The sequence below is a fragment of the Sceloporus occidentalis genome, unplaced genomic scaffold, assembly GCF_023333645.1.
Source record: "Sceloporus occidentalis isolate IW3139 unplaced genomic scaffold, rSceOcc1.0.p SCAF_4, whole genome shotgun sequence".
In the NCBI taxonomy this organism is placed as follows: domain Eukaryota; kingdom Metazoa; phylum Chordata; class Lepidosauria; order Squamata; family Phrynosomatidae; genus Sceloporus; species Sceloporus occidentalis.
In genome coordinates this window covers 35,890,475-35,918,431 of record NW_028316984.1, presented here as the reverse complement: position 1 = coordinate 35,918,431, position 27,957 = coordinate 35,890,475, and the positions used below count along the sequence as shown (strand labels likewise).

Genomic DNA, 27,957 nt, shown 5'->3' with positions numbered 1-27,957 from the left:
GTGGGGAGGGTGGGAGGGATTTGTGTGAATTCACAGATGACCACTCAAAGAAATACCAGTACAGGTAAGCAACCTGTCCTGCTTCTTCATGGTCTCTGCGAATAACACAAATGGGTTAGACTAGCAAACTTCGGTTTGTGGAGGTGGGAAAGGCACTAGAAAGGCATATTGACCCCAAATAGAATCACCAGTTGGGAAACCGAGCCAAAGAGCAGGTAAACATGGGGACGAACAGTCCCGCTGACATAACGAGTTGTGTAGAAAATCAAATACTAAGACATAGTGGAAACAGCCCCCAATGCAGGTGAAACATGCCCATTGGCAGAAAAACAGGCTGTCAACTAACCGTATGTTGCACGGACTGTAGATAAACCTTGACGGTCCATAATAAATCGCAGGTGTAAACTAAGGTCAGGGGAGAAATCCAGACCTAGATAGCACAATTTTGTTGGCAATGGAGATTATGCCAAAGCTACCAAATAGCTGGGTGGCGTGGAACAGAAGGAAGCTCACTACTGTAAGCAGTTAGGGGAAGACAACAAACAAGAAGGTCTGGTATACAGACATTGTCTAATCCAAAGGGTGGATTGAATCCAACATGAAGGGCAAAGGGCTCACAGCAATGCGAGGCTGCATTGGCCGGGACATTGATAACCAGGAAAGAGGGACTTACAAAGCCCTCAAATTTGTGTGTGTCTTTCAAAGGAAAAAGGACAGTGACCTGATAAAGCCTCTCAAAGGTAAAGCCATCCAGTTGGTTTGACCCTGTAGAGCTGGATACTGGTGAGAACCGAAGTCAAGGCAGCCAACAGTAGCTCCTCCTCAGGAGTTAGGGACGCAAGCAAGGCAAACAGCCCTGAGACAGGTTGTCTGCAGCAAAAAGAGTGTCTTTATGCTTAAGTGAGGAAACAAGGCCAGTGGCCATTTTATAAGTTTTCCTCAGAGATAAGAGGTGAAAAGTGCACCAGTGAAGCAGGCGCCATTTAAAAAATTTTGTTCAGTAGTACAAAGGGACTTTGCCAAGCGTGCCAATAAGGCAGGCATCATTTTAAAAACTTTTCCTCAAGAGTAAAGGGTTTGTTTTTGTTTTGTTTTTAAAAAGTGGGATTCTGTCAAGCACACCAACTGAGGTGATCAAAAAATTTTGTCAGAAAGGGAGAGGGCCTTGCCAATGCGAAGGTTAAGCAAATTTACCTCAGAATTTAAATCACGTTTAAGTAGACGATTTTCTTTTTTAAAAAATCGCAGTGCAGGCTGCCATTAAAACAGCTGCAACTCAGAGGTTAAATTCACATTTAAGTATGCGACTCCCTAAGAAATCCCAGTGTAAGTTGTCATTAAAGCAACTTTACCTCAGAATTTAAATTCTTATTTAAATATATGATTCTCTAAGATATCGTACTGTTTTGCTTTAAAATATGAACACGATGTTAAAAAATTACCACCAAAACGCAAATTGATCCTGTCAAATCGAGTTTTTTGTAAAGTCTGACAGGAAAACGAATCTCTGAAGAGTTCCTAGAAGCTGCTACTGTGGCGGACAAAAGGAACTGAGGGTTTAGGCAGGAAAGCGGCTAATAAGGCAGTTGCAGAGTGGAAGGGCTACCGCCAAAATGCCTCTAATATGTCTAAGAAGGCTCCGAAGCTAGCTGTGCAGGCACAGAATAACCCATTAGTGTGATTCCCAGAGACCACGAAGAAGAAATACAAATATCTTACACTATTATTAAAATCTCAGCCTCAGTGCTACAGGAAGGAAAGAGGACTAACATTATCCAAGAGAGAGCTCTTGTTAGAATATTTATTAATAGGATGAAAAGCAAAACTGCTAATTTTTCCTGAACGCTTTCTTATCTTAATGAATAGCAATCAATATTAGCTAGATAAATACCAAAATGCCTGCCAAAATCAATATTCTCGTGAACCAGTATTTTCTTTTAAAACACAGACTACTTCACACCCATTAGAGCTGTATTTTTCATCCTAGAGGTTTAAAGCACATTTGGAAGAACTGCATCTGGCAAGTGAAAGAGAACTGCACAAAGAAACTCTGATTTAATTCAATAAATTAATCCTGTTTGTGATCTAAGCAGTATAAGCTATTAAGACTATGACAGAACTATGCTCCCATGTATTTAAGGCTATGTCAAAATGACAAACACATTTTGAAGATTAATTTCCTCTTTCCTTGGATACATGATGAAAGTGTTGCAATACATTTCAAAACTTTAATCATTTTCAGTGTCTATTTAGCAATTTAGCATGAATGGAGTTTTGTATCTGTATTGTAACTAGTCAAATCTCACTCTGTAGCACATTAAAAATGGAAATTGATGTTATTCCATGATCCAGCAGTGGACTGTAGAATAGATAAAACTGTTCACTTAAAAACAAAAAAATTACTAACATGATGATTTCAGCTATTGGATTTTTTTTATATGTTTAATTTTTATACAGTTGGATGAGAGAGAAACCCTATCATGATAACATTCTCCTTTTAATTCCCAGACCATCAAAGAGATTAGACAGCACTGATCATCTGCTCTGTTGCAAGGATGGGGTTTCTTCCAAAAGACACTGCTTAGCTCTAGAGATTTCTAAACAGCTCTGTGCTGGTGGGGGGCAACCTACATCATGTGAATCACCAAGACCATAAAGAAGAACAATTAATAGCATAAAAAGGACAAAAGGGCGGGGATGGAATCTAGCAGCATCTTTTAGACTAAATGATTTATATAAACATAGGCTTTTGTGATATTAATCCACTTCCTCAGATATACACACAATACAGTGATAGTACAACCTGTGCCTTTAGTGTCACTTTTCAGAGCATCTGAGGAAGTAGGCTGATAGTCATGAAAGCTCATGATAAAATATAAATCATTAAAGATGCTGCTAGATTCCTCCTCCTCCTCCTCCTCCTCCTCTGTTTTTATGCTGCTACAGACTAACATGACTGTTTTTTTTAATCTAGTTGTAGTAGGTTCATCCACTAGTAATTTTTAGGAAAACACAGACATGACTGCTATCATGATCCCAGCAGACTGGAGAAGGGCAGCAATGGATTCAAGCTACAGAGAAAAAATATTCCATCTAAACATTAGGAAGAGCTTCCTGACAGTAAGAGCTGTTTGACAGTGGAAAATGCTATTTTGGAGTGTAGTGGAATCTCCTTCTTTGAAGGATTTTAAACCGAGGCTGGGTGACAATCTATCAGGTAGGGAGTTGGACTGGATTATAACTCTATGATTCTACAATACTTTTCATGTAATATCTAATTTGTCCACTGGATAAAGCTGCAATAAAGGCCATGAGGGTAATTTAACATATATCTTTCATTAATAATGAAAAGATTTGAGTTAAGTACAGGTGGCCTATGTATCCATGGATTCCAAGCCCATAGATTCTACTATTGACAGCTTGACAATATTTTTTAAGAAATTCCAAAAGGCAAACCTTGATTTTGTCATTTTATATAAGGGACATCATTTTATTATGCCAATGTATATAATGGGACTTGAATATCCATGGGAGGTCCTGGAACTAAACTCTAGTGGATATCAAGGGCCCACTGAAATGTCTTTTTTCACTTTCAAAATGTGTTTACAAGATGGCACATGAAAAGCAGTATTTTATTCTCACTGGGAAGATTAGTGTTTAACCTTGAGATGTCAGAGTATCCTGGTACTCACCTGCCCATAGATTTTCCTCATAGCATTCCACTTACATCTGAATGCAAGAAACCACATGGATAAATGAAGCAAATTCATCAGGGACTGCCTGAAGGAAGAGGCCCTTCCCTCCTTAACTGTCATCTTAGCCTGAAAGGGAGCGAGCAGGCAGACCAGCAACATCAGGGACTGCCTGAAGGACGAGACTTCTCCCTCCTTTAACTGTCACCTTGTTTTTTGTATTGTATTACAATTTTTACTGTACACCGCTATGATCATTGCGGAATAGCGGTCTATAAATAAAACGTATTTATTATTATTATTATTATTATTATTATTATTATTATTATTGTTTCACATGCCATTATTAACCTTCCCTTGAGAAGGTGGCAAGTGTAACTCTGAGCCTGTATATTCCCACTAATTTATGTTTAATTAGAATTTGCTGCTGTCGTGTGCCTTCAAGTGATTTCTGACTTATGGTGATTCTAAGGCTAACCTATCACCTTTTGTTCAGAGGAGGTTTACAGTGGCCTTCTTGAGAGGCTGAGAGAATGTGACGTACCCAAAGTCAGCAGTAGGTTTCCATGTCTTAGTCCAACACTCAAACTAATACACCATTCTGGATCTAGCATCCACAAATGCACCAAGGCACATGGAGAACAAGGTAGCACTACCATAAACACACCGTTTAATATTTTAACAAGAAACTGGAAACACATTTTTAAATGATAAAGCTTCCTCACACTGTAGAAGAGAACCTATAGCCCAAGCATCTAACTACAAAGGGTCCAATGGATGTATCACCCCTCCCAGAAAATGGAGAAATTTGTATAGGTATGTATGCACATGTATATGGACATGTTTGTTACCTTCCAGTTGAGAAGGCAGGAAGCATGTGAAGGGGAATCTCACTGTTTATTTTATAATCATTTTTATTAAATTTAAACACAACCACAATCTAATTTGATACATACAAGTTAAGTCTCCCTTATCCCAAATGCTTGGGACCAGAAGTGTTTGGGATTTCAGATTTTTTCAGATTTTGGAATATTTCCATATACATAGTGAGATATCTTGTAGATGGGAGCCAAGCCTAAACATGAAATTCATTTATGTTTCACATACACTTTATATACGTAGCCTGAAGGCAATTCTACACGACATTTTTAATAATTATGTGCATGAAACAACGTTTGTGCACACACTGAACCATCAGAAAACAAAGGTTTCGCTATGATAGCCACCTATGTAGACAATTCTGGATTTTGGAGTATTTGGGATTTCACAGTTCCAGGTAAGTGATACTTAACCTATATATCTATAACAAATATAAACAAACAACAATTAAGAAACAAACTTAACTAAACAGCTAAACAAAAACAAACATACACTACTGACTTGATATATACAACTATTACTATACTTTCTTATACCGTGCACCCGCGTCATACACAGACACGTTTTAAGCGGCTTTCAGCATACGCTGAAAGCTGTGCGGGGAGGAAGGGGCAGCGTATCCCATAGGGATAAACGGTGTGTGAGCCCATGGCGCGCATGCGCCGCCACGTGCACAAGCCCCATTCATTTAAATGGGGCTTGAGCATAGGCATTATTTCTTTCATGTGGGGGAGTCCGAAATGGTTCCCATGCGTAAACAAAGGGCGCACTGTATATATAACTACAGTGGGTCCTTGCCTTATGTGCAAGGATCCCCCTGCATAAGGCAAGTTCCACGTATGCTCGAGCCCCATTCAAAATAATGGGGCTTGTGCATGTGCAGCGGGCAAATGCACTATTTCCTTTATGTCGTGTGGCTTTCAGCGTAAGCTGAATGCCACGTATGGGGCACCCACATATGACATGGGCGCACTGTATATTTATGTCTCTACACAAACCCTTTTTTATCTTACAAAACCCAAAACTGACTCATATCCCCAATGAGACTGCAAGTATGTGTTAAACAATCCCCCCTTCTTAAAATTAATCAAAGATTTCTCTTTAATCAATGTTGTCAGTTTATCCCTTTCAGCCATCTTCATCAGCCAATCTTCTTGTGTTGGGGTATCCATGTCCTTCCATCTCTGAACTAATATTATTCTTGCTGCTGTGATTACATATTGTAAAATATTCTCATATTTTTTGAGAATCCCACTGTTCTGAGACTGGAGATAAACAGCATTTTCATATTCAACATTCCCAGTAGGAAAGTGGAAAGAGTTGCGGGGAAGAGGTGAAATTCTGTCTTGATCTATGACCAGAGATAGCAATATCATTGTAGAAAGGGGCACAGAATTCCAGAGGAGGAAACTCGGGCCACTTTCAGTCTTTGCTGGGGTAAGGGTGATTCAGAAGTGCCCTTCCAATACCGGTATCTCCCACCCCAAGACAGCTTATCTGGATAGCAACAGCAAACTCCTTTAGAACTAAACAGTCACCATTTTCATTTCCTACTATGTTTCCAACACAGTGTCAGGCATCATGCAAAATGAAGATGGTAGGTAAGGGCGAGGAGATCAAAGGCTGGACATGTAACAATCAGTTCTGCTGGAACACTCAGACTTAGAAGGACTACAAAGTAAACTAAAGAACAATATACAATAGTCAATCAAGCCTTCAATATTGTTTTCTTAGTTTTCATGGTACCCACCTCAGATGTGCAGGTAATCCTTCTAGGATGGGGAGCTTCTTGTTGCAACTGATATACTAGGAGAAGGGAAAGGTGAATCAGTTTTCATTTTAATGCTTGCCACATATCTGAATGTAAAGCAAGCATCTGTATATTAGCTTTTAATTTTATGTTTGAAGTAGTTCCTGAAATAGTGATCTCTTCACACTAAGGATCAGTGATCATCATTATCTCGTCTGTATGCCATTTTTTCAGAAAAAAACATATGTCCAGAGATGATTGGCAATATATAACGAAATTACAATAAAATGTATTGCAAAATATAAACAATTATATAAAAGAAGGAGGTACACAGCACCACAATTATCAGCATGACTTGGTGGTGGTGATAGTGGAGATTTAATGCATTATTTAGCATTTAGACACTGCTTTGATAAGAGGTGCAGATACTGGAATATAACTCCCATAATTTTTAACTTTATATGTTTTAAATTTTATATTTGTATTTTTTATATTTTTTACAATTTTAATTGTATGATTTTAATTGTTGTTTTAATGTGCTTTATATATGTTGTTAGCCACCTTGGGTCCCACTTTGGGAGAAAGGTGGGACAAAAATAAATAAATAAATAAATAAAATCTGCAGATATTGGAATATAACTCCCATCAGCATTAGCAGTTTAGCCAATGTCTATCAACATCGCAAGGCCAGACATTCCCCATCCCTGACTTGGGTTATGGTCAGATCACCTTAAAATACATTACACACCCACAAATCACTACAAATTCACAAGTGTAGTGAAAGTAATCAATAACATACAGATTTTTTTTTTGAAAGATGGTGTCTTCCCAACAATAGTTCATAATAAAGGCTGAGAACCCTTAATGCTACAGGCTGTTGTGGCATGTACACTAAACAGCAGACAAACAATGCAAAAGCTCACTGCTTTGCAAAAGCATTATTTTTCAGAGATTTATTATTCTTATTTTGCATCCAGAGGCAACACACGTGCATTTCTTTATGACAAGTGCTGGATGTATGACTGTTGTGATTAATGATGTTTAATATAAGTGACACAATGCGTGCCAATTTTATCCTTTAATCATCAGCTTGAAGACAAAAGACTGCTTCAAATCACTTTCTGTGTTAATGGTTTTATATTAAGTAACTGGCTTGGCATATGACGAGCGACTGATATAATAAGTTATGACTTGCAAGCAGCACTGTGGGACACTTAAGAGGCTCTGAATCAGACAAAGGTTCTGACAATAGTGATTATGGGATAGCAGCTGTGGGGAACAGATCCTTAAAGGCACCACATTTCTTTCAAGGCTTCAGAGAGGGAAAGAAAAAATCCTAGGCGCAAATAAAATCAAAGGAAGGTTGGCACTGGATTGACTTCAATACAGAACTAACTTAAATCACAGTAGAACAGTGTAATGAAACACTGATAATAATAGTTAAGTCCCATGGCTGAGCTACTTGGCAGCAGGAATGGCAGCCTGAGAGTAAAAATAAACAAACAAAAGATACACCACTCCAACGTTCATTTCTTTTTTTCTTAATCCCTAACCAAAAAATGTGTGTGTGTGTGTGTGTGTGTGTGTGTGTGTGTGTGTGTATCTTTTGATCAATACCTATACATTTTGTTTTTTAAGAACATGGTACTTGTATTGTCTCAGCGCAGGCTTTTAAAAGAGAACACAAGCTAATAAGGTGCACAAATTAGAGTTCCAAATATCAATAACTAGGCTCTTGTAAGCCTAGAAACACAAACGAGTTTGTTCAGGGTCTTTTAAGGTTTTCAGTTTTGTTTTGTTTATTTACTGATGCACATCCATGCTTATAAGTAGATTCAGAATGAGGAGCAAGCAGTTTTCTGAAGATCTCTCATTTTCTAAATTGGATTAGTCATTCTCTAATAAAGGGCTTTTTTGTTTTCTGTGAGAGAGATGATGGAAAGTGGACTAGCATGTCCTTCAGGCATGCCACAGCAGCTAAAATCAATTCTCATATTGGGCTTGAAGTGCCATGAGTTTTATATTCAGTGCTTAATAAGACTAAAAGTACATAAACCTGAGTATATGCAACTGCCTGCTTCAGTTTTTTTAAAAACTTCCTTGCTTCAATTGGTTTTAGTAGGAAAAAACTGGGCAGTCAAAATCTCTTCAACATCAATAAATTCTGTTAGTATATTAATGTTCTGAGCATCCAGCCTAGCAATTCACTTGATGTCAGAGAGCACAAAGTACAATCAGTCATATTGACAGCAAGCAGGATATGTGTGGACTTCGACTTAACTGGATGAATTTGAAAATAGTAAGAATACCCATTTGGGAGATAGAGAAAGGAGGCGGGCATTAAAAATAAAAATTCTACTCAAATACTCACAGTAAGATTTCCAAACTGGTGGCCTGTACTCATCAGTATCTGAAACAACAACAAAAATTGATGATGCTGCAAAAGAACTGTAGAAAATACTTAAGGACAAAAGTGTTAATAAAATTTAACAGAAATATAGACAAAATCTAGGCAAAATATATAGTTTCTATTAACCTTTTCATTTTCAAGCTGATTATCTGAAACCAGAGCTTGAAACATCATCCTCATTGTCAAGTCATTTATAACCAAATTTTTCCTTTATAACCAACCTTTTCCCCAAAACTGGGACACAAGACAGCTTACAAAAGATGAAATAAACACTGTAGTTTGCTCTGCCAAATGAACCCTATTTAAGGAGGGTTTTTAACAAGTAAAACAAGTGGGCTATGAGAGGTAAAAAAAAATTGCAACAGAACCTTGAAGGTTAATGTTTTCTTATTCAACTCTGGGTTGATTCAAATTAATAAAACATAAAAGAAACAGAATGTTTGAAAACTGTACAAAAAGAACTAATAACAGGATTTCAAAACACTTAAAGATCTTCTGTTCATAAGTTTAAGAGAATTTGTTCACTTGAAGGCTCTGAACTAGTTCTACCATACTCTCAAGGGACATCATTTACAGATGCTAGCAGCTATTGCTGTGCCCAGGGACTCATCTTCAAGGTCATTCCAAAATCATCTGCCCAGTCACAGACAATCAGCAATTCTTACTTCTGCATAGATGGGATTCTATTTGGATTCTTAAACCATTAATCACCACCTCGCAGCTATTGTTTATTTCATTTTAATTCACGGTTTTCATGTGTTTATACTGCAGCAACTAATTAACTTTATGCATGTTTTGTTGATGTCTGTCTCCCAAGTACATTTATATACAAGTATGCTGGTAAAGGAGGATGGTTCAGCCTTGGTCAAAACTGCTTTCTCTAGAAATGTAAGTAAAAATGCTCCTAAAATTTCATCAGTTGTGAAGGCTGATTCATGCAATATACTTCCCTTGAAGACTCTTAGTGTGAACATCATGTGTATACATTATCATTTCTTCTGCTTTTTCTTTTGGCACTTTTGCTCTCAGCCAAATATTAAAATGATAGTCTGGTCACATCTGGGCTGGCCCTACCATAAGGAAGAACGAAGAAACTGCTTCAGGCAGCAAATGCTGAGTGGTGGTGACAGAGTGGGCATTCTTTCTGAGGTCCCTGGATAGTTCCCTTTGTCGGAGGAGAGAAACGTGTGGGCCAAACAGCCTACCCTGCACCCTTTAAACTAATCTAGTACCCTCTGGTGCCGTGGAGGACATTATCCTGTCACCAATGTTGAAGTAAAATTCAACTGCCAGTCCAGTTGCCTATGTATGAAATGATATAGGCAGGGAAAGCTTGTCCTCTAGCAGAAACATCTTGAGTAGATTCTGAGTTACAGGTCCCATTTTACACACACATAGTTCATCATTATTTGCCTTCAGCATTAAATGGTAGCATGCATGTGTAGAATCAGCTATCACCTATCATTTGCTGCCAACTAAGTCACAAAGTTTTATAGAGATAGTTCACACTAAGAGTCTTCAAGAGAAATATATTGTGTGAATCAGCCTTCATAACTGATGAAACTCTAGGAGCATTTTACTTACGTTTCTAGACAAAACAATTTTGCCAGATGCTGAACCTTCCTCCTTTATCAGCATACTTGTAAAATGAATTGTTTAAAGTGAGAAACGGTTTAGGGTAAGAAACCATGTGTTCAGCTACATAAAACACATGGCAAGATAGTAAATAACTTTTGGTTGGACTGGCATCACTATGAGATACATCTCAATTAAAAGAAATTAATATGACAATGGAAGAGCAAGACTATTTTTTGCCAAAGTCCAAACATCTTGATTACATCTCAACCAAGAAAAGTTTGCACATAAGTAAATATTTACAATTCAGATTGCTGGAAGGAGTGATTTATGCCATACAGGTGTTCAGAAATGTTTCGTTTTAAAACACCGCTTACAAGCCTTCCTCCCTTAATCTTGTTTGCGCAACTGAGGCCATCTACATTATGGAACAAAATACCAAATACTGTATTATCTGAGAAACCTACTTCACCAGTGACAGCTAAGCAGAAGACTTCTGTAGTATTTTTCTTTGCCTTTGAGAGGGTGCTCATATATTATTTAAAGATGGTGAAAGTATCACCTCTTAATTTAAAAAAAACCACTGAGATCCCAATGTTACACTCTAATGAACAGCAGTATCTGTGAGGCCTCAGTACAGGGACACCTAGTCCTTGGATTATAAATTGGTCAAGCCCTGCACTAGGGCAGAAACACACTGCACTATAGACACACTGATACAGAATATTTCTATCACATTTTGGGGTGGGGGGCACAGCAAGGAGACAGAACCATCCACCAACCTCACTAAACTGGTCACTAAACTAGAAAAACATGGTCACTAAACTAGCAAAACAACTGATGTGGTGATGAAATGGAACAAGATAAGGTAAGTGAAGGTGGGTTTATAGATGAAATCTGATATTGCACCAACAGACTTCAATTCAAGCAAAGAGACATCCCTCTCCTGCTCTCTGTCAGGTCCTTCTCACCTGAGAGGTAGCATTATTTTACTAGAAAGGTGCGGCTAGATACAGTCTCTTGCATTTATATCTGAGAAGTCAATTAACAAAAGTAAATAAGAAGCAGGATGGTGTCAAGAGCCAAAATTCTGTTTTAGAGGTATAAACAAAGGGATGCAGAAAGTGCATTAAAATGACCTTCCTATAAGACTTTGTAATGACAGTATTATTATTATTATCATTACTACTACTCTTATTATTATTACTCATATCCCACCTTTCTTCCAATAAAAGAATTCAAGGTGCCATACAGCAAATGTAGGGTTTACTTAATGCCTATTTTCTTTAGAGTGAATGAGAGCAAAGATTTGGTGTAGAAGATTAATAGCTTTTAACAACCAAATCCATAAATATGAGGAAGGCAACATTTCCTTAGTGCTGTCCATATGGGCCAATGCTGGATGAGGCTGATTTGAGTTGGAATCCAATACTGTACCACAGGTTCTCCACATTTGGATTAAAGACATTCTAGTGGCCTACGTTTTATCCTTTGGTTAGTAAAACATAACGAATTGTGTTTAATTAGACTGTGAAGAACAATGCAACCTTGGAAGCTCCTTGTGCCTATCCTTGTCTTTTCAGAACATACAAAACAAAAAGACAAATTAATTTTCAAAAATGTCATTTCTTTCTTTAAAATTTAGAGAGATATCTTTTGTATAATTTTTAAACAAGGAAGGGTTTTGATGCTCTCTAAGGTGAACACAAACCTTTGGCTCTTATCTGACGTATTTTGCTTTCCCTTGAATCACAGAAGCTGCTTTAATTTTCATTAATATAAGAACTAATCTCCTTTCATTTAGGATTTTCTAATACATTAAGCACTAGAAATATTCATGCAGCGTTAACAATGGGTTTTAATAGATTGCAGCAAAGAAATTAAATAGTGTGGTCCCAAGGAAGCCATAATTCAGGTCCCTAAAGCATATACAATAATCTGCAATACTACAGGGGGAATAATTAAAAATAAAACACTATTTTAAAGAAATTTTCTGTTGGAAGACACACTGCCATAGATATTTGTAGAGCACAACATATGCAAAGTATTAACTCTTTGCATTCTGTATCAGCATTTACAATCTTGGAGAATCTTATGTTTTAAGGAGTTGTGCAGTAAGTTGTATAATACTTCGTTTAGGCTGCAAAAGTTTACAAATTCAAGTGGAAATAAATCTTATTGAATTTTCAGAGCAGACATACACAGGAGTGCATTATTAACCTCTCTTCCTTAATATTATGAATTTTATCCCAGTGTAATTTGATTATTTTCAGCACACATATTAAGTGATAAAGATATGGACATATTTTGTAAAAACCACACTTGTGGTATGATCAAGTTACAGCATCATACAAAGTTATACACTACAAGAATTTATCTTGTAAAAACTGTAAATACATCTGTGCAATTTTACTGCATATCTGGCCACTTGATATTATATAATAGAGTGATATACTTCTCAGATAACAGATCCAAAGTTATTAAAAATCAAATTGACTTTTAAAAACAGATGGTAGTGATTTATTTTTACCTTTTTATTTCAGCCACAAAAACAAGGCCTCAAGGGAACTAACAAGTAAAATACAATCCAAACCAATCAGTAATTAAGTTGAAATTCTAAGCATGGAATACATGCTTAGAAAACTAAATCACACGTAACTCTAGGAGTGCAAACTTAACACTCTTGAGTACCACAGCAAAAAGATGCAGGCTAGAATTTACATATGTGTCATAAGGGAAGGAACCAGATGTTTCTGACAAGAATTTTTGCAACCTCAATCTAACAGATTTACTTTAGTATGTTACATGCCCTCCCACATACACAAACCAACCAATTTGTTGTTCTAGGTAGGACACGCTCTGTGGTCTGAATAACAGAATTTATAAAGGTTGCTCATCACCTTTAAATGAGTCCTCTTGATACCTATAAATGTAGCAAAAAAAACCACTAACCTTTCACTCTCTAAACAGAAGGGGAATTGCATGAAGTGACCCTGAAGTGATGTTCTTTTTTTTTCTTTTTTTACTGGATTTCTGATTCATATCTGACCAGAATTCTTTTTGTTTTAACTATTTTACCTTCATTTTGGAAAGCTCTTTGTTCAAGTAACTTAGTGCTTTTTCTGCCACAAAAAGGACTCCTCCCTTTGCACATATCTTCACCTTTATATATACATACAACACCCTCCTCTTTTCCCCATCTTACTTTTAAATTGACAGTTCACATGGACTGTCCATATGTCACATGTGTCATTCATAAATGCCTTGTTCTCATTCTGTACATGTAAGTACACATGAATGTGTGTCTATTTAGTTACACACATGCTTCCATTCCCAGCTTAACAAAACAACTGCAGCTCTTGCTCAGCTGCACATAGGGTTGCCATAGCTGAGGACCTCCAAACCGGGACAAATGTAGGACAAGGTTCAAAAATGTAGGACTTTTTTTTTTTTTTTTTTTAATTTCCTGGCCAGGAAATTAAAAAAAAAAAAAAGGTCCTACATTTTTGAACCTTGTCCTCCCTCTCCTTCCTGGCTTGGGAGGAAGCCTCAGGCTGCTCCCAGGCCGGGAAGGAGCGTGGGGGCCACCTGTCATCACGGCCATCGCCGCGGTGGCAAGCGGCCTCGCAGAGGCCTTGGAGGACCTCGCAGCCGGAGCTCCGACCGCGGAGCCGCTTCCAGGGCCTCCAAAGGGGCCTGGGGAGAGCTTCTCCCAAGCCCCAAAGGCCTTGGAGGACTGCTCCGCGATCGCGGAGCCTCTTCCAAGGCCTCCAAAGGGGCCTGGGGAGAGCTTCTCCCAAGCCTCAGAGGTCTTGGAAGAGTGCTCCGCGATCGCGGAGCCTCTTCCAAGGCCTCCAAAGGGGCCTGGGCAGAGCTTCTCCCAAGCCTCAGAGGCCTTGGAGGACTGCTCTGCGATCGCAGAGCCTCTTCCAAGGCCTCCAAAGGGGCCTGGGGAGAGCTTCTCCCAAGCCTCAGAGGCCTTGGAAGAGTGCTCCGCGATCGCGGAGCCGCTTCCAAGGCCTCCAAAGGGGCCTGGGGAGAGCTTCTCCCAAGCCCCAGCCTCCAGGCCCTCGCTGGGAGGGGGGTGTCCCGGGGGCGGGGCCAAACCGGGGCGGGACCGTGTGGACCCGCCCCAAACCGGGAAAGTCCCGCCCCAAGGCGGGATATGGCAAGCCTAGCTGCACAGGACTCAGCTTACTTAACACTGAGGCACCAGTGGACAAGGGGACACAAAAGTTCTTTCATTTTGAAAAACAAAACAGAACAAAACACTATATAGTTTTTGTTAGGATTATGTGCTCTCTTTATCTCTGGCAACCCATCTAAAAAGATTAAGAAATAGAAGAACTAAACATTTTATCCTCTAGGTTACAGGGATGCATGTCCTTCAGGCATCCCTTTTCTATGGCCTGTTCGCCCCAAACAAATTTTCCTTGCAGTCAGTTGATCAGCTGTAGCGAAAAGACAAAAATTGGGCCCAGGAGGAGGAAATCTTTCTTCAAAGCTAACCATAGACTTAAAGTAGACATCAAGACAAAATATGATACAAAACGTAGGCCTGTGACTCCCAACACCATCACTCCCTGCACCCTGGGTATGATTTTTTAAAATATCTTTTGCCTGATGAAGAAGCCAGAGAAGCTTTGAAAGGTTGCATGATTGGTGTTGTGTATTTTGGCTGGCCAATAACAGTATTGTGAATAAAAGTGTTATGTGGATTTTGTTCAGGGACGTAGCTAGGATTTTAGGAAGGGGGGGGGGGGTCCAGACTAAGTGCCACCTTTATAATGGGGCTTGGGCGAGGCGGCGAAGCAGCACACACCATTCATTTTTCTAATGGAAGGGGGGGGGGGTCCGGACCCCAAGAACCCCCCCCCCCCCCCCTTGGCTACATCTCTGTTTTGTTTTATTTTGATGTATGGCCAGGATGGCTACTCCTAAATGTGTTTCCTGGATCTGAAGATACCGGATTTATCTTCAACAGGGTAATCCTAAACAAGAGGGAAACAAGGACTGGGACTTAACTCTTTGAAATGTCTACCTCCAACAAAAGTAAAATATTTTGGACTAAGCTTGATGCATTTTACCTACATGGCACCTAATAGTTTTCGAGATATGATAGTACAGAGACTTTGATAAATTCAAAGTTCTCTGCACAAGATGCATAGTCCTTTGTGAAGTCCTTTGGCTTCACAAAACACAGAGGCACGCTGGATCCACATTGCTGCTGCTAATGAAGTTTAAATTTTACTGACCCCACCTGACCAAGAGGGGAGTGGCCTGCATTGAGATTCCTCCAAGCCAACTGAACAGGGATGACATCTGAATCAAAACGTATGCCTATCATTCTAATACCGTCAGCCCCCCTTCCCCAGTATGATTTTAAAATCCTTTTCTCTTTTGTCTGATGAAGAAACCTGTGGAGTTTCAAAAGCCTGCACAATGTGTTTTGTACATTTTGGCTGGCCAATAAAAGCATCACTTTTTTGTGGATTTTGGATTTTGTTTTGCTGTATTTTGTAAAGGGCCAGTATGGCTACCCCAAATACATTTCATAAAGACTTGGAACTATTCAAAGGGGCATTTAATTGAATTCCATTACCCTAGCCTAAATACCCTAAAGGCAATAGATCCCCCCTGATCTTGGAAGCTAAGCAGGGTCAGCCTTACTTAGTACTTGTTAGAAGACCATCAAGAAATACCAGGTGACGTCAGCTCGATTTCAGAGGAAGGAACTGGCACAACCACCTCTGAGTATTCTTTGCCTAAAAAACCCTATGAAGATAATGGGATTGCTGTAAATCAACCAGCAATCCGAAGGCACACAGACACACAGCTAAAGTAACTGTAAAAGATAACCACTCAACCTGCTTAAAAGCCTCCAACAAAACAGAGTTTACCACCTTCCATGGTAGTCTTTTCCACTGTCACACAACTCATACTTTCTGGAAGTTCTTCCTAATACTTAATCAAAACCTCCTTTTTGGCAAGCTGAACTGAATCAGGGTTGCTACTTCCATTAAGTGGTTGGAGATAAAAGCAATTTAAAGGCCTTTATGTTTTAAATTTCTTCACATTTTAAAAGTATTTAAATAGCAGGGTATTTAAGATTTTAAGTGCAAATAATTGCACTGTGTTTTGCATGACTGAAAGGAGTTGTGGTGGGGCATATTTCTAAAAAGGCATGCAGAGAACTGAGCTGTGCTTTGTACACTTAGTGCAGAAAATGTCCCCACTTGTGGTGCCTGCATCACCAGCACACCTGACATGTGGCTTTCTTCTGTATCCTGAGCTAGCCCCACAGGTATTCTTCCTGAAAAGTACCATGTGAATTTCCCTAGGTAGTAAAGATTATCCCTTCATGTGGTTCATAATCATTTAATTTTCTCAAAAGAAACAATGGCAATGTAGTTTGAAAAATGGAATTTAGTAGTGGAAAAAGATGCTTAACTTTTCCTTCTGCCATTCGTCTGATCCAGATAACACACTCTCTCTCACATACACTCACACACCCCTGGCTGCTTTTCTGTTCAGGAACTAAGAGATGCAGAGACTCAGGCTGTATAATAATCCAATTTTACACCACTTTAACTGCCATGACTCAATGTTATGGAATTTTGGGAATTGTACTTTTATGAGATTTAGCCTACTCTGTCAGAGAGCTCTGGTGCCACAACAAACTAAAATTCTTAGGCTTAGGTCTAGACTATTTGAGAGACCATGTCTTCCTATACAAACCACAAAGAGCCCTAAGATCATCAGGAGAAGGCTTTCTCTCGGTCCCACCACCATCCCAGGCTCACCTGGTGAGGACATGAGAGAGAGCCTTCTCAGTGGCTGCTCCCACCCTGTGGAACTTCCTTCTGTGGGAGACTAGGTTGGTCCCCTCACTATTGGCCTTTTGCATGCAGGCTAAGACCTTTTTATTTATAATAATAATAATAATAAAATTTTATTTATATATCGCTTTTCCATTGATCAAAGAGGTTTAACAACATATACAACTTACAATATAAATATAAAAAACATGAATATATTAAAAGCCCCCATATACAAATTAACAATAAACATATCTCATGCCAGCTCAACAATGCTGTCAGGAGGGGAGGGAGAGCATTCAGGAGCCAGGAGTCAGGGGTATGCCTGCTCGAAAAAGTGTGTTTTCAGCCCCTTCTTAAATTGGTCTAAGGAGGTGGCCGAGCGAAGCTCGCAGGGGAGCGAGTTCCAGAGCTTGGGGGCCGAGGTAGAAAAGGCCCTCCTGGTGGTAATAGCCAATCTGGCCTCCGGAACTCTTAACATTTGCTTCCCAGCTGATCTGAGTGTGCGGGGCGGATTGTATGGAGAGAGGCGGTCCTCCAAGTACCCTGGGCCCAAGCCATTTAGGGCTTTATATTTAAACAGGCTTTTTAAGATCTGGCAGGCTTGGTTTGACAGCAAACTCATTTGAGCCCTGTAGCCAATGTTGGCTGTATGGCAGAGTAAGCTGGCAAATTCAGAAACGTGGTTCCAGCTCCCAGTAGAGATAACAGCAACTGGATGTCTTCCAGGAACTGAAGAAATGCAGAAACCTCCGGGGACACACAGCAACTGATGCCAGGCTTCAGCTGATAAACGACCAGACAAGCCAAGTCTCCCAAAGTGCTTTATTTACAGTGCTATAATACAGATCTCTCAAACGAATACCAAACTCCTACTACAACCCACAAGCAATTACTGGAAGCCCCTGAGTTTATATACCCTTCAGACCATGTGGTAATAATTTAAAAAAATCTCAAACACTAAACTGTCAGGAGATATTGCACACATTTCTTTCATAACATCTAGTTTGGTCTTTAGATACCAAATATGTTTTATGCTTGTACTATGAGATGTTACAGAACACAGTGCTTAATGAATGCATCAGTGAATTACAACTGGAATTCTAGTATCAGGCCAAAGCTATAGATATTTTTATTGAAGAGAAATGCACAGATATCCATAACATCAGATAACACCTCAGAAAGAAATCAACAACCCTGAAAGGCAAATTTGTCAAATTCATGATCAGTATGTTTTAACAACTCTTTGACAGGAACTTTTCTTATGTTCATCTTAAATCTGATATGACCCCCACTGGCTCATCTATATTATACATTTTATATAATGCTGCATTTTGTTCATTTTAAAACCCACTCTCAAAATATAATATTTTGAATCCAAAACATCTATCCCTCTTACCTGTCAACTGTTTAATTACAGAATTTTCTTGGAGGCAGAGGCAGTATCTCATTCTTTACTCTGTAAAAAGTACAATACTGTCTTCTTACAGTGTTCCTTAAGCACTCCTAAAGCTAAAGGCTTGACAGAGATCATGAAAAGGAAAGCCTGTGCATGCAATGTGCTTCATAAAGACAGATGGACTTGTTAGCTATGGCTTTATAATGTTGTCCACCTCATGTAAGCTTTTAAAAAATTGTGATTATAAATTATAAAAAGACTTTATTGATATCAGAAGAAATAATCTACCCAGAATGATGAAGTTTTGGTGAACAGTCAGGAGCCTGAAAGATGAAAAGCGCCATCTTGTGGAAATTGCTTTCAGTTTTCAGCAGGCATTTTCACATTTTCTTAACATCTCTTAACAGGATGGCAGCACTAAGACACATCAACAAGCATGCCCACAAAAAAAGGGATGAGCTGCAGCTGTGCATACTCCATCTCCTTTCCTTCACAGGAGGGAGGAGATAAAAAAAAAACTTCTAAAACAAGGGTGGTTCAAATGTGTAATGCAGTACACCCAAAACATGCCATTGCATTTTCAATTCCCAGGCATGGTTGTGAAAGCTGGCCAATAAAGAAAACTGATAAAAAAATCTATTCATTTGAAATGTGGTGCTGGGGTAGAGTTCAACAGATACTATGGTCTGTTCAAAAACAAACAAAAAACCCAACCCTAACAAACAGATCTACCCACAAATCATGACTGAACTTTCACTAGAAAATGACTAAATTGACTGTTGTACTTTGGACAGATCATGCAATTACATGTTTCTATGTGCCTTCAAGTCATTTCTTACTTTGGGTTAACCTAAGGTGAATTTATAATGGGGTTTTCTTGGCAAGATTTGTCCAGAGTGGGTTTGCCATTGCTTTCCTCTGGGGCTGAGAGAATGTGACTTGTTCAAAGTCACCGTTTCTATGGCCAAGGAAAAATTTGAACCCTTGTCTCCCAGAGTATCAGGTGTTGTAGGCTTATTTCAGAGGAAGGAACTGGGAAAATCACTGCTGAAAACTCCTTGGCTAAGAAAACTGTATGAAGTTCATGGAGTCACCATAAGTCAACATGAGACGAGGGCACATACACACAGAGACACTTCCAGAGTCCTAGTCCAATATTCAGAGCACTACACTACACTAGCTTTAAAATGGCATGAATCATTGGAAAAGACAATAACGTTTGAAAAAGTAGAAAGCAAGGTAAAGAAATATTGGAGTCAAATTCACGCATGTATAACTAAAAGTCTTGGGATAGATTTTGATCTAACCCCAGAAATTTATCTGTTAAACATGACTAATAGAATACCCTGGGAAACAGAGAAAAGACACTGGCGTAAAATCTTATACATGGTTTCAGCAGGAAGGTTATTACTAGCACAATATTGGAAAAACAACGAAACACCATCAATAGATGAGTGGCTACTGAAGATATATGACATGATGGGAATGGACAGATTAACTAGAATTATTCAGGGAATAGATGAGGAAGAAGTGGAAAGGGAATGGGAGTCACTAAAAAATTTCTGTGAAGACAGATGGAAAGGTGTGTAAATCAATGTAAATTTAACAGTACTATTAAGCAATCTTAGTTAACACATAGAAAATAGGGCGTTATAAAATAAGTAAGCAAATGTTTAGACTGGAGTAATAGAAGAAATATAAAGTGTTATAAGGGAACTCTAATATGGAGAGTAACAAACACATAGGCAAATGTTGTACTATAGGAAGTTTATTTGTTATCAAGATTTTTGAAGATACAGGATCATCATATGTAATAGTTCTGATTTGAGATGTTGGAAGCTTCTGATTAGTTTGTGTTGATAATGTTGAATGATGCATATCTTTGTATTTTAAGCAATAAAATTTATTTTTAAAAAAAAGTAGAAAGCAGTAGGAAAAGAGGGGGACCTCAGTATAGATGACAGCTGGAAGGAGGGAAGGGAGGCTCTTCCTCTTCAGGCCCAATGCTGTTAAGCCTGTCCTTTCATTCCCTCTCAGGCCAGAAGATAACAGTTGGAAGGAGGGAGGGGAGGGCTCTTCCTCTTCAGGCCCAATGGCGTTGGGTAGGAAGGGCCCAACAGATCTAGCATAGAGTTGTCACTCATAGTGGACTAGCAGACAAGTTGTAAGTTCATGAATGTTTTCTATGCAAGGCTTTATTGTACATTCCACAAAATTTCATAGGATCCTGACAATGATCTCTTTCACTTTAAAATTTCAGTGTTATCCCACTGCTGCTGTCATCTTTTTTTCCAACTTGAAAAGAAAACACCCTAAATTAAAGACAGGAGCTGAATTTTAAATATAACAAGTGCTTTCTACAGAATTGTATACACACAAGCTGAGGTCTCATCATTCACTGTGATGCTTCTTGCTTAAAAATTCCTCACTTACCTACCATTAGCTCAGTGCCATTTGCTTGCATTGTTGTAATGAGCAGAGTAATTAATACAAAGAAGGAGAAGTACTTAGGTGACTGGCTAAATAATGCCACTCTGTGAACTAAACCTTAACAGGCATACCCAGAATGTAGGCTCATTAGCCTGGGACAAGGCTGAGTGCACTGTAGCAGGTACTTCCTTAGCCATGGGGTAAAAAGAAATACCATAAGACTACAATTGTTTCCCATATCTTTGCTCCCCCCTCACCCCAAGCTACATTAAAACAACATCCAAGCCTATTTCATATAAATGGGATTATATGAAGGAGCCTTACCATGTGCAAACTCCCAAAGGCCAAGAGGGAAGGAAGGCTCATTTAATGCAACAAGCATGTTGAAGCCTTATGGTGTGACAGAATCTTAATGGTATTTTGCAGGAATTCCCATTAAAAGGTTTATATAAACCACCACAAAATACCTTTCTGGATTTATGGTTTGGCGCATATGGGCTATGTTGCCTCCAGCACCCCTGATTTAAAACAAACATAGCAAGAGAACTTGATTATCCTCTCATTCCCCCCCCAAATATACATAGCTGCCAGCTCAAGACTGAGGCACCAGGTAGTGCCCCAAGGGCACCATGCCTTTCATGTAGACTGTATTTTGTACAAAGCATTGGTGTAAAGGTAATAATAAGTTTTAAAAAGCAAGAGCCTGGGGCTTTAAAATGCTGGAAGCTTGGGCTAAAGGAGAAACTGAATTCTTAGGAAACAAGAAAGTTCCCATGAGAGGTACAGAAAGTTCATCCACTCCTTTTGATGACCTACAGTGGGCCCCAGACTTCTCACACAAAGGCAAAAGCCTATAAGAACCTGGACCCTTCAAAACTGTTCAGAGCACATGAAGGGGCCTTTATAATGAGCTAGATGCAACTTGTCCATTTAGCTCTGAAAGGGAGCAGCTTCTAAGATTTCAGACAGGGATATTTCCCAGGCCTTCCTGAGGGGACTAGGACTTACTACTGACAAAGCCTGAGACAACGTCCTCCCCACTCCCAAACATTAGACGTATATGAACAGGGGAAGCTATTCATATACTTCTCATGTTTGAGACTGGGGAGGACATTCTCTCTATATATATTCTCTCTCTCTCTCTACCTATACATATGCAAAGATAAATAAATATAGATTTATTCACATTGTTTTATTCATTTCATCTTGCCTCAAGATCTCTGGAAACAGCAGAACAGAAATGTTCCTAAATAATCTTTTATAAACTACTTCGAGGATCAAGTTTAGTTACATGTTGCAGTGGTATTCCAAAACATTTTGCTATAAAAATAAGCACATTTATACAAAAATGGGCACATTTACCAGAAGAGCAGTTGTGGCCATTCTCAAAATTCACAGCGTTCTACTGCCTTGTTAAATGCCATATGCTGGTGCAGGAAGAGTAGGCTGTATCCCCCAAGAGTTCAATGCTGCCAGCTGTCCTCTCCATTTAAAACAGCCATTATAGGAATTTGGCCACAAGGTGGAGTAGCTGGATAACATAACAAATTTCACTGTTACACAGAGAATCAGAGATGACTTCATGATTCTGTATGACATATAAGCTTTTAGGTAGGTGTTTTCAAGTGTATTCTGTTATAAGACCATGGCCAAGATCCTGTTCAATGGTGGTGCAACAGAATATTCTGCTGATAGTTTTACAATGCACTGATTAGCATGAACGTCCTGGAAGAGGCTAGCCCCATTGACAGCTGCCTGGTTCTTTGAAGCCTGGATTTGTTCACCAGCTCCCTCATTACCACTTGTGCAGGGAGGTCCTGAATACCTCCCTGTGTGAGCAATGAGAATGTCAAACTTGCTTTGTGAGTTGTCTGACTGTGCAAGATCCTGGCCTATTCTATTTATATCAACAGAATCAGCAGAATTGTTATGGTATTTCCTTGGTTAGATGCAATGCTGGTATTAGTATCAACATGATAAATGATATGGTAATTTGTCACCCATAAAACTAAGATGAGGTTCTCCTTCCTCACACATTCTTGTTGAGACCCAATTAAGAAGAGATCACAACCAAAATTCAGACATCTGAAACTGTTACCATGGCCTTCTGAATACTGAAACCCCAGCTGTAAAATTTTTTCCCCTCAAGATTTGTCTGGCACACTGATTAATTTTTGGCCACAAATGAAAACTATTATTTGCTACTAGGTCTTTTATGGATATTTGGGCTATATATCAAAAGAAGATAGTCAAAGGATGATGTATGCTGAATTTGATAATAATGTATTAAATAATGTGGCAATCCTATGGTCAGTTCACAATGAAGAGTGAGATATTTAAACCTTATCAATAAAACAAATAAATTATATTCTTTCTACCTGGACAACCAGGCAATATCCTCTGAAAATATTGTTTTATGTTCACCATGAGTTGACTGCTAACAGTGAACTTCTGAATAAAATTCTGCAATTCAAATGTGAAGGGATGTCATAAACACATGCCCATGCAGTCCTTCTGAGTTGTATGCAGTTTAACCTGCCATGCAATAGCTGACTTTCCCTTCCCATTTCTGCACCTTACAATAGCTAAAGTGTTCAAGGACTGTGTGTGGTGCAGGCATGATCTACTACAAGACACCTGTTCTCAACACTAATTGTTGCATCTAATTACATGACTCAAAAAGCACATTCCTCTACACATTTGCTTGTAATAGCTGAAGTTCAAATAGACTCAAAATACAGAGCAGTCCAGGCCTTTCCCAAGGTTATATGTATTCAAATGAACTTGCCTCCTTTCATCTTTTTCTCATTCAAGGCCAAACTACTGGTTAAACGTCTGAAAACTGAAGGTGGGGAGAGAAGACCCACAAGAGCAGTTTAGAATACAGAAATGGATCAGGAAAGAATTAAGGACTCTACAGAATCAAGGAGTCTGTTTGTTTCTTTAAAAGGGCTGCTGGTCTTCATTACATTTGTTAATTTATATCCTATCATTCTGCCAAATAATGGCACCCAAGTCAGCTAACAGTAAAAATCAATTAAAACACAAAACCTTATCAATATACATATACTATACATATGTTTTGGCCCCAAAATTTCAACAACACATTAGTACGCATATTTCAACACAACTTTATCTTCCCCAACCAGGTGCCCTCCAGATGTGTCAGACCAATGTTACTCAGGGTATCTGATGCACAGGACTGGCTTTCCCTCCACTAGTGGTACTATAACTTTATCCATTGGCTACAATTGCTTCTTTTTCTCCAGCAAACTTTCTGTAGATATGCGGCTAACATCTTGCAGACCAGCACTGGTCCAGGGAATACCACTTTGAGTAGCATTGTGTTTAGACTACAAAACTGGTCACACTGTCTGCATGGGAACTGTAGCTCAACACATCTGTAAGTCAAAAGCCACACCTATAATTATGTCAGAGATTCCCTCCTTCAAAAAGGCCATCTATGCATGTTTATCCTTGGGCCCTGCATTCTCAGCTGTTTTAGCTTCCTTCTGTCAGAAGCTAAAATAAGTTCCTATTACAAGAGTCTTCAAAGGCATAACCATGTTAGTGTAAAAAATAGGAAGGGAGGAGGAGGAGGAGGAGGAATAGGAATGTACCAGCTCCAACTGCAAGAGTTTTCTAGACTCTGCTTGTACACATCTGCATCACGCAAAATCCATTTGTATAAGTACTCTCTTTCCTGTACATTCCTATCGCTTATTACGGAAAGCTCAGTGAGGGATAAGAGATGAATTCCAGTAACATCTTTACCCAACCTGTACTAGGGCCTTGCTACACATGGATTCCTGTAATAAAAGCCTGGTGCTGCTTTACCTAGGGAAACATCTACTTTGATAGAAGGTGGTGTAGAAAACAGAAAGCAGCAGGAGGAAGACATGTTTAATCTTGTCCTTTTTGCTTTGGAGCTCCAAACTATAAGCCCTTGGTATCCACAGACTTGGTATCCGCAGATTCAAGCATCTGCAAACAGCAAACCTGTGTTGTCCCCAATGGCGGCGTGTGCTCACTGCCATGCCACCATTAGGGACAGCCCGTTGTCCCATGATGGCACATGCATGTGGCCATGCTGCCATTAATTCCCGTTATCCTTAACATGATTGCACCACCACTAGGGATAATGGGAGCTGTCCCTAATGGTGGTGCAGCCGTGAACACGCACTACCATTGGAAACAACAGAACTTAAGCATTCACAGATTTGGGTATCCATGGTGAGGGGGTCTGGAATGGATCCCCTGGGGATACCAAAGGCCAATTATACCACTCAGTTGCCTCCTCTTCCTTTTCTATTGCTTCCCTACTTCTAGGATGTGGCTTTTCTCTAGAAAAAACACTCACTGGGGCAGTTATAATAAATAAACAAATAATATGTAATAACAACCAAGCAACAAGTAAAAGACATCTCAGTTTTATACATCTATTTTAATATTTTTAACATTTAACAATTCCATATTAAAAATAAATAATTTAAACAAGATAAAAGCATATTAAACAATTCAAACAAGTTAAAGGAAGCATTTACATACTTAAAAGTAAATTATGTCCCAAAAGCTTTAATAAAAATTAGACACCACAGCTGAGAAAACTCTCTTCCGTGTATTTTTTCATCATATTATGCTCAACTGATGGGACACCTGGAAGACTTTCAAGTCAAATGCAGGAATTTATAGAATGTTGATGCTCTGTAAAAATCCATGCCTGCCAGTGGCTGAAACTGCTTACTCCTAGGAGCTGATTTTTGTCTTCTTTCTTCCTCCTCCTCTTCCAGAAATTAAATCAACAATGAGTGGCCACAAAGAATTTCCCACTGAAAACAGCCTCCCCCAACCCATGCCCTAAGTGATGTGAATTGGCATGGCTGATTAGATCAGAGGCAGGCTGAGGTCCACACTGAACTATGGAACTCACTCAGGGGCCGTGGATCACTCACTCTTTTCCAGCCTGTTTTACTTCATATGTCTACTGTAAGCAAGCTTGCAAAATGTGGGCTAGACAATTTAACTGTTACATAGATCTGTAATTGGTTGACCAGCCGAAACCAAAGGGTGCTCAACAATGGCTCCTTTTCATCCTGGAGAGAAGTCACAGGGTTCTGTCCTGGGCCCAGTGCTATTCAACATATTTATCAACGACTTGGATGACAGAACTGGGGGCATACTTATCAAATTTGCAGATGACACCAAACTAGGAGGAGTAGTTAATATCCCAGAGAACAGGATCAATATTCAAAATGACCTGAATAGATGAGAAAGCTGGACCAAAGCTAACAAAATGAACTTCAACAGGGAGAAATGTAACGTACTGCACTTAGGGTGGAAAAGTGAAATGCACAGGTATAGGATGGGGGACACCTGGCTGAATGAAACTACGTGTGAAAGGGATCTGGGAGTCCAAGTAGACCACAAATTCAACATGGGTCAACAGTGCGATGCAGCAGCTAACAAGGCCAATGCGATTTTAGGCTGCATCAATAGAAGTATAGTGTCTAGATCAAGAGAAGTAATAGTGCCACTCTATTCTGTTCGGGTCAGGCCCCACCTGGAATACTGTGTCCAGTTCTGGGCACCACAATTTTAAAAGGATGTTGAGAAACTGGAGCATGTCCAAAGGAGGGCGACCAAAATGGTGAAGGGTCTGGAAACCATGTCCTATGAGGAAAGACTCAAGGAGCTGGGGATGTTTAGCCTGGAGAAGAGAAGGTTAAGAGGAGATATGATAGCCCTGTTTAAATACTTGAAGGGATGTCATATTGAGGAGGGAGCTGACTTGTTTTCTGCTGCTCCAGAGGCTAGGACCTGGAACATTGGATGCAAGCTCCAGGAAAAGATTGCACCTCAACATTAGGAGGAACTTCCTGACAGGGCTGTTTGACAGTGGAACACATTCCTTTGGAGTGTAGTGGAGTCTCCTTTCGTAGAGATCTTTAAGCAGAGGCTGGTCATCTGTCGGGGATGCTTTGATTGAGATTTCCTGCATGGCAGGGGGTTGGACTGGATGGGCCTTGCAGTCTCTTCCAACTCTATGATTCTATGATAAAGATAAAGTGTTGGGAGGAGGATGAGATTATGAGCATTGTCTTAAAACTACTGAAGTAAAGTGTTTTTTCCACTTTACACTGGAGTAGAGACAAATATAAATGTAATGAATAAATAAACAGATAGTTCCACTTAAGATCACTACATATAAGTAACCAAAATTAGTGAAATACAAAGTACTCATGATAGCAACATACCCTTAAATATGGTTTTACCCTATCTTATAGGAAGGTCAGTGGCCTAATTTAGAGGCAAAAGAGACATAGAAGATGGGAAATCCTGAGCTATTCCCACATTTATTTCTTTGCTCCCACTCTCCCCCTGTCTTTCACCAAAACATGCATGTATGATCATTTGTGCTTCATACAACCTGGCTGAAGGAAAAGTGACACTGAGGACAGACTGTAAAACAAGGATTAGTATGCTTTCCAATATTCCTTAGTGCTGTATTATACTGACCTCAGCACCTATATTTACTACTTTTTGCAGAGCACTAAATTGATCAGCTGTTACTGAAATTTTTCATCATCAGGTGTGAACTTGAGCCTACAGGTCCCCAAATTATTTTATCTGCTGAAACCAATTTAGCAGCTAACAGGTCAATTTTGTTTTCTGAGCTTCCAAGCAGGCTTTCTCTTCAATTTTAGTCAAGAGAATGCACTGTCAGCAAAAAGAGAGAGAGATCTTTTCAAGGTTGCTATCCTTATTTGCTTCATTAGATTTTTCAAATTAGATAAGAGTTTCACTGTATCAGTTATTTTCGGAAGTGAACACAGGCAGCTCATTCTTAAGGCTTGATATACTTTTCAAATGGTGCAGATCTGGACCTAGTTTGGAGGGAGTAGAACTTGGAAAGACAGTGGGCCCTTGGTATCCACTGGGGTTTGGTTCCAGCATGGGTGTTCCAACTCCGATTATGTACAATGACATAGTAAAATGGTGTCCCT

General features: G+C 39.3%; 1 protein-coding gene across 4 annotated transcripts in view; it reads right to left on the bottom strand.

Moving 5' to 3' along the window:
* The window catches only part of LOC149313733 (N-chimaerin), a 142,956-nt gene that overhangs the window by 89,687 nt on the left and 25,312 nt on the right, over positions 1 to 27,957 (bottom strand). For 2 of the 4 annotated variants that reach the window (XM_089519713.1, XM_089519712.1), the window contains exons 2-3: positions 8,693 to 8,731; positions 6,322 to 6,377 (exon numbers count right to left, since the gene is read on the bottom strand). In XM_089519713.1, the coding sequence (XP_089375839.1) occupies positions 6,322 to 6,377; positions 8,693 to 8,731 (95 nt within the window). Of the gene's footprint in view, positions 1 to 3,692; positions 3,729 to 6,321; positions 6,378 to 8,692; positions 8,732 to 27,957 lie in introns of those variants that run through there. The other 2 variants (XM_089519715.1, XM_089519714.1) reach the window with 2 other exon arrangements.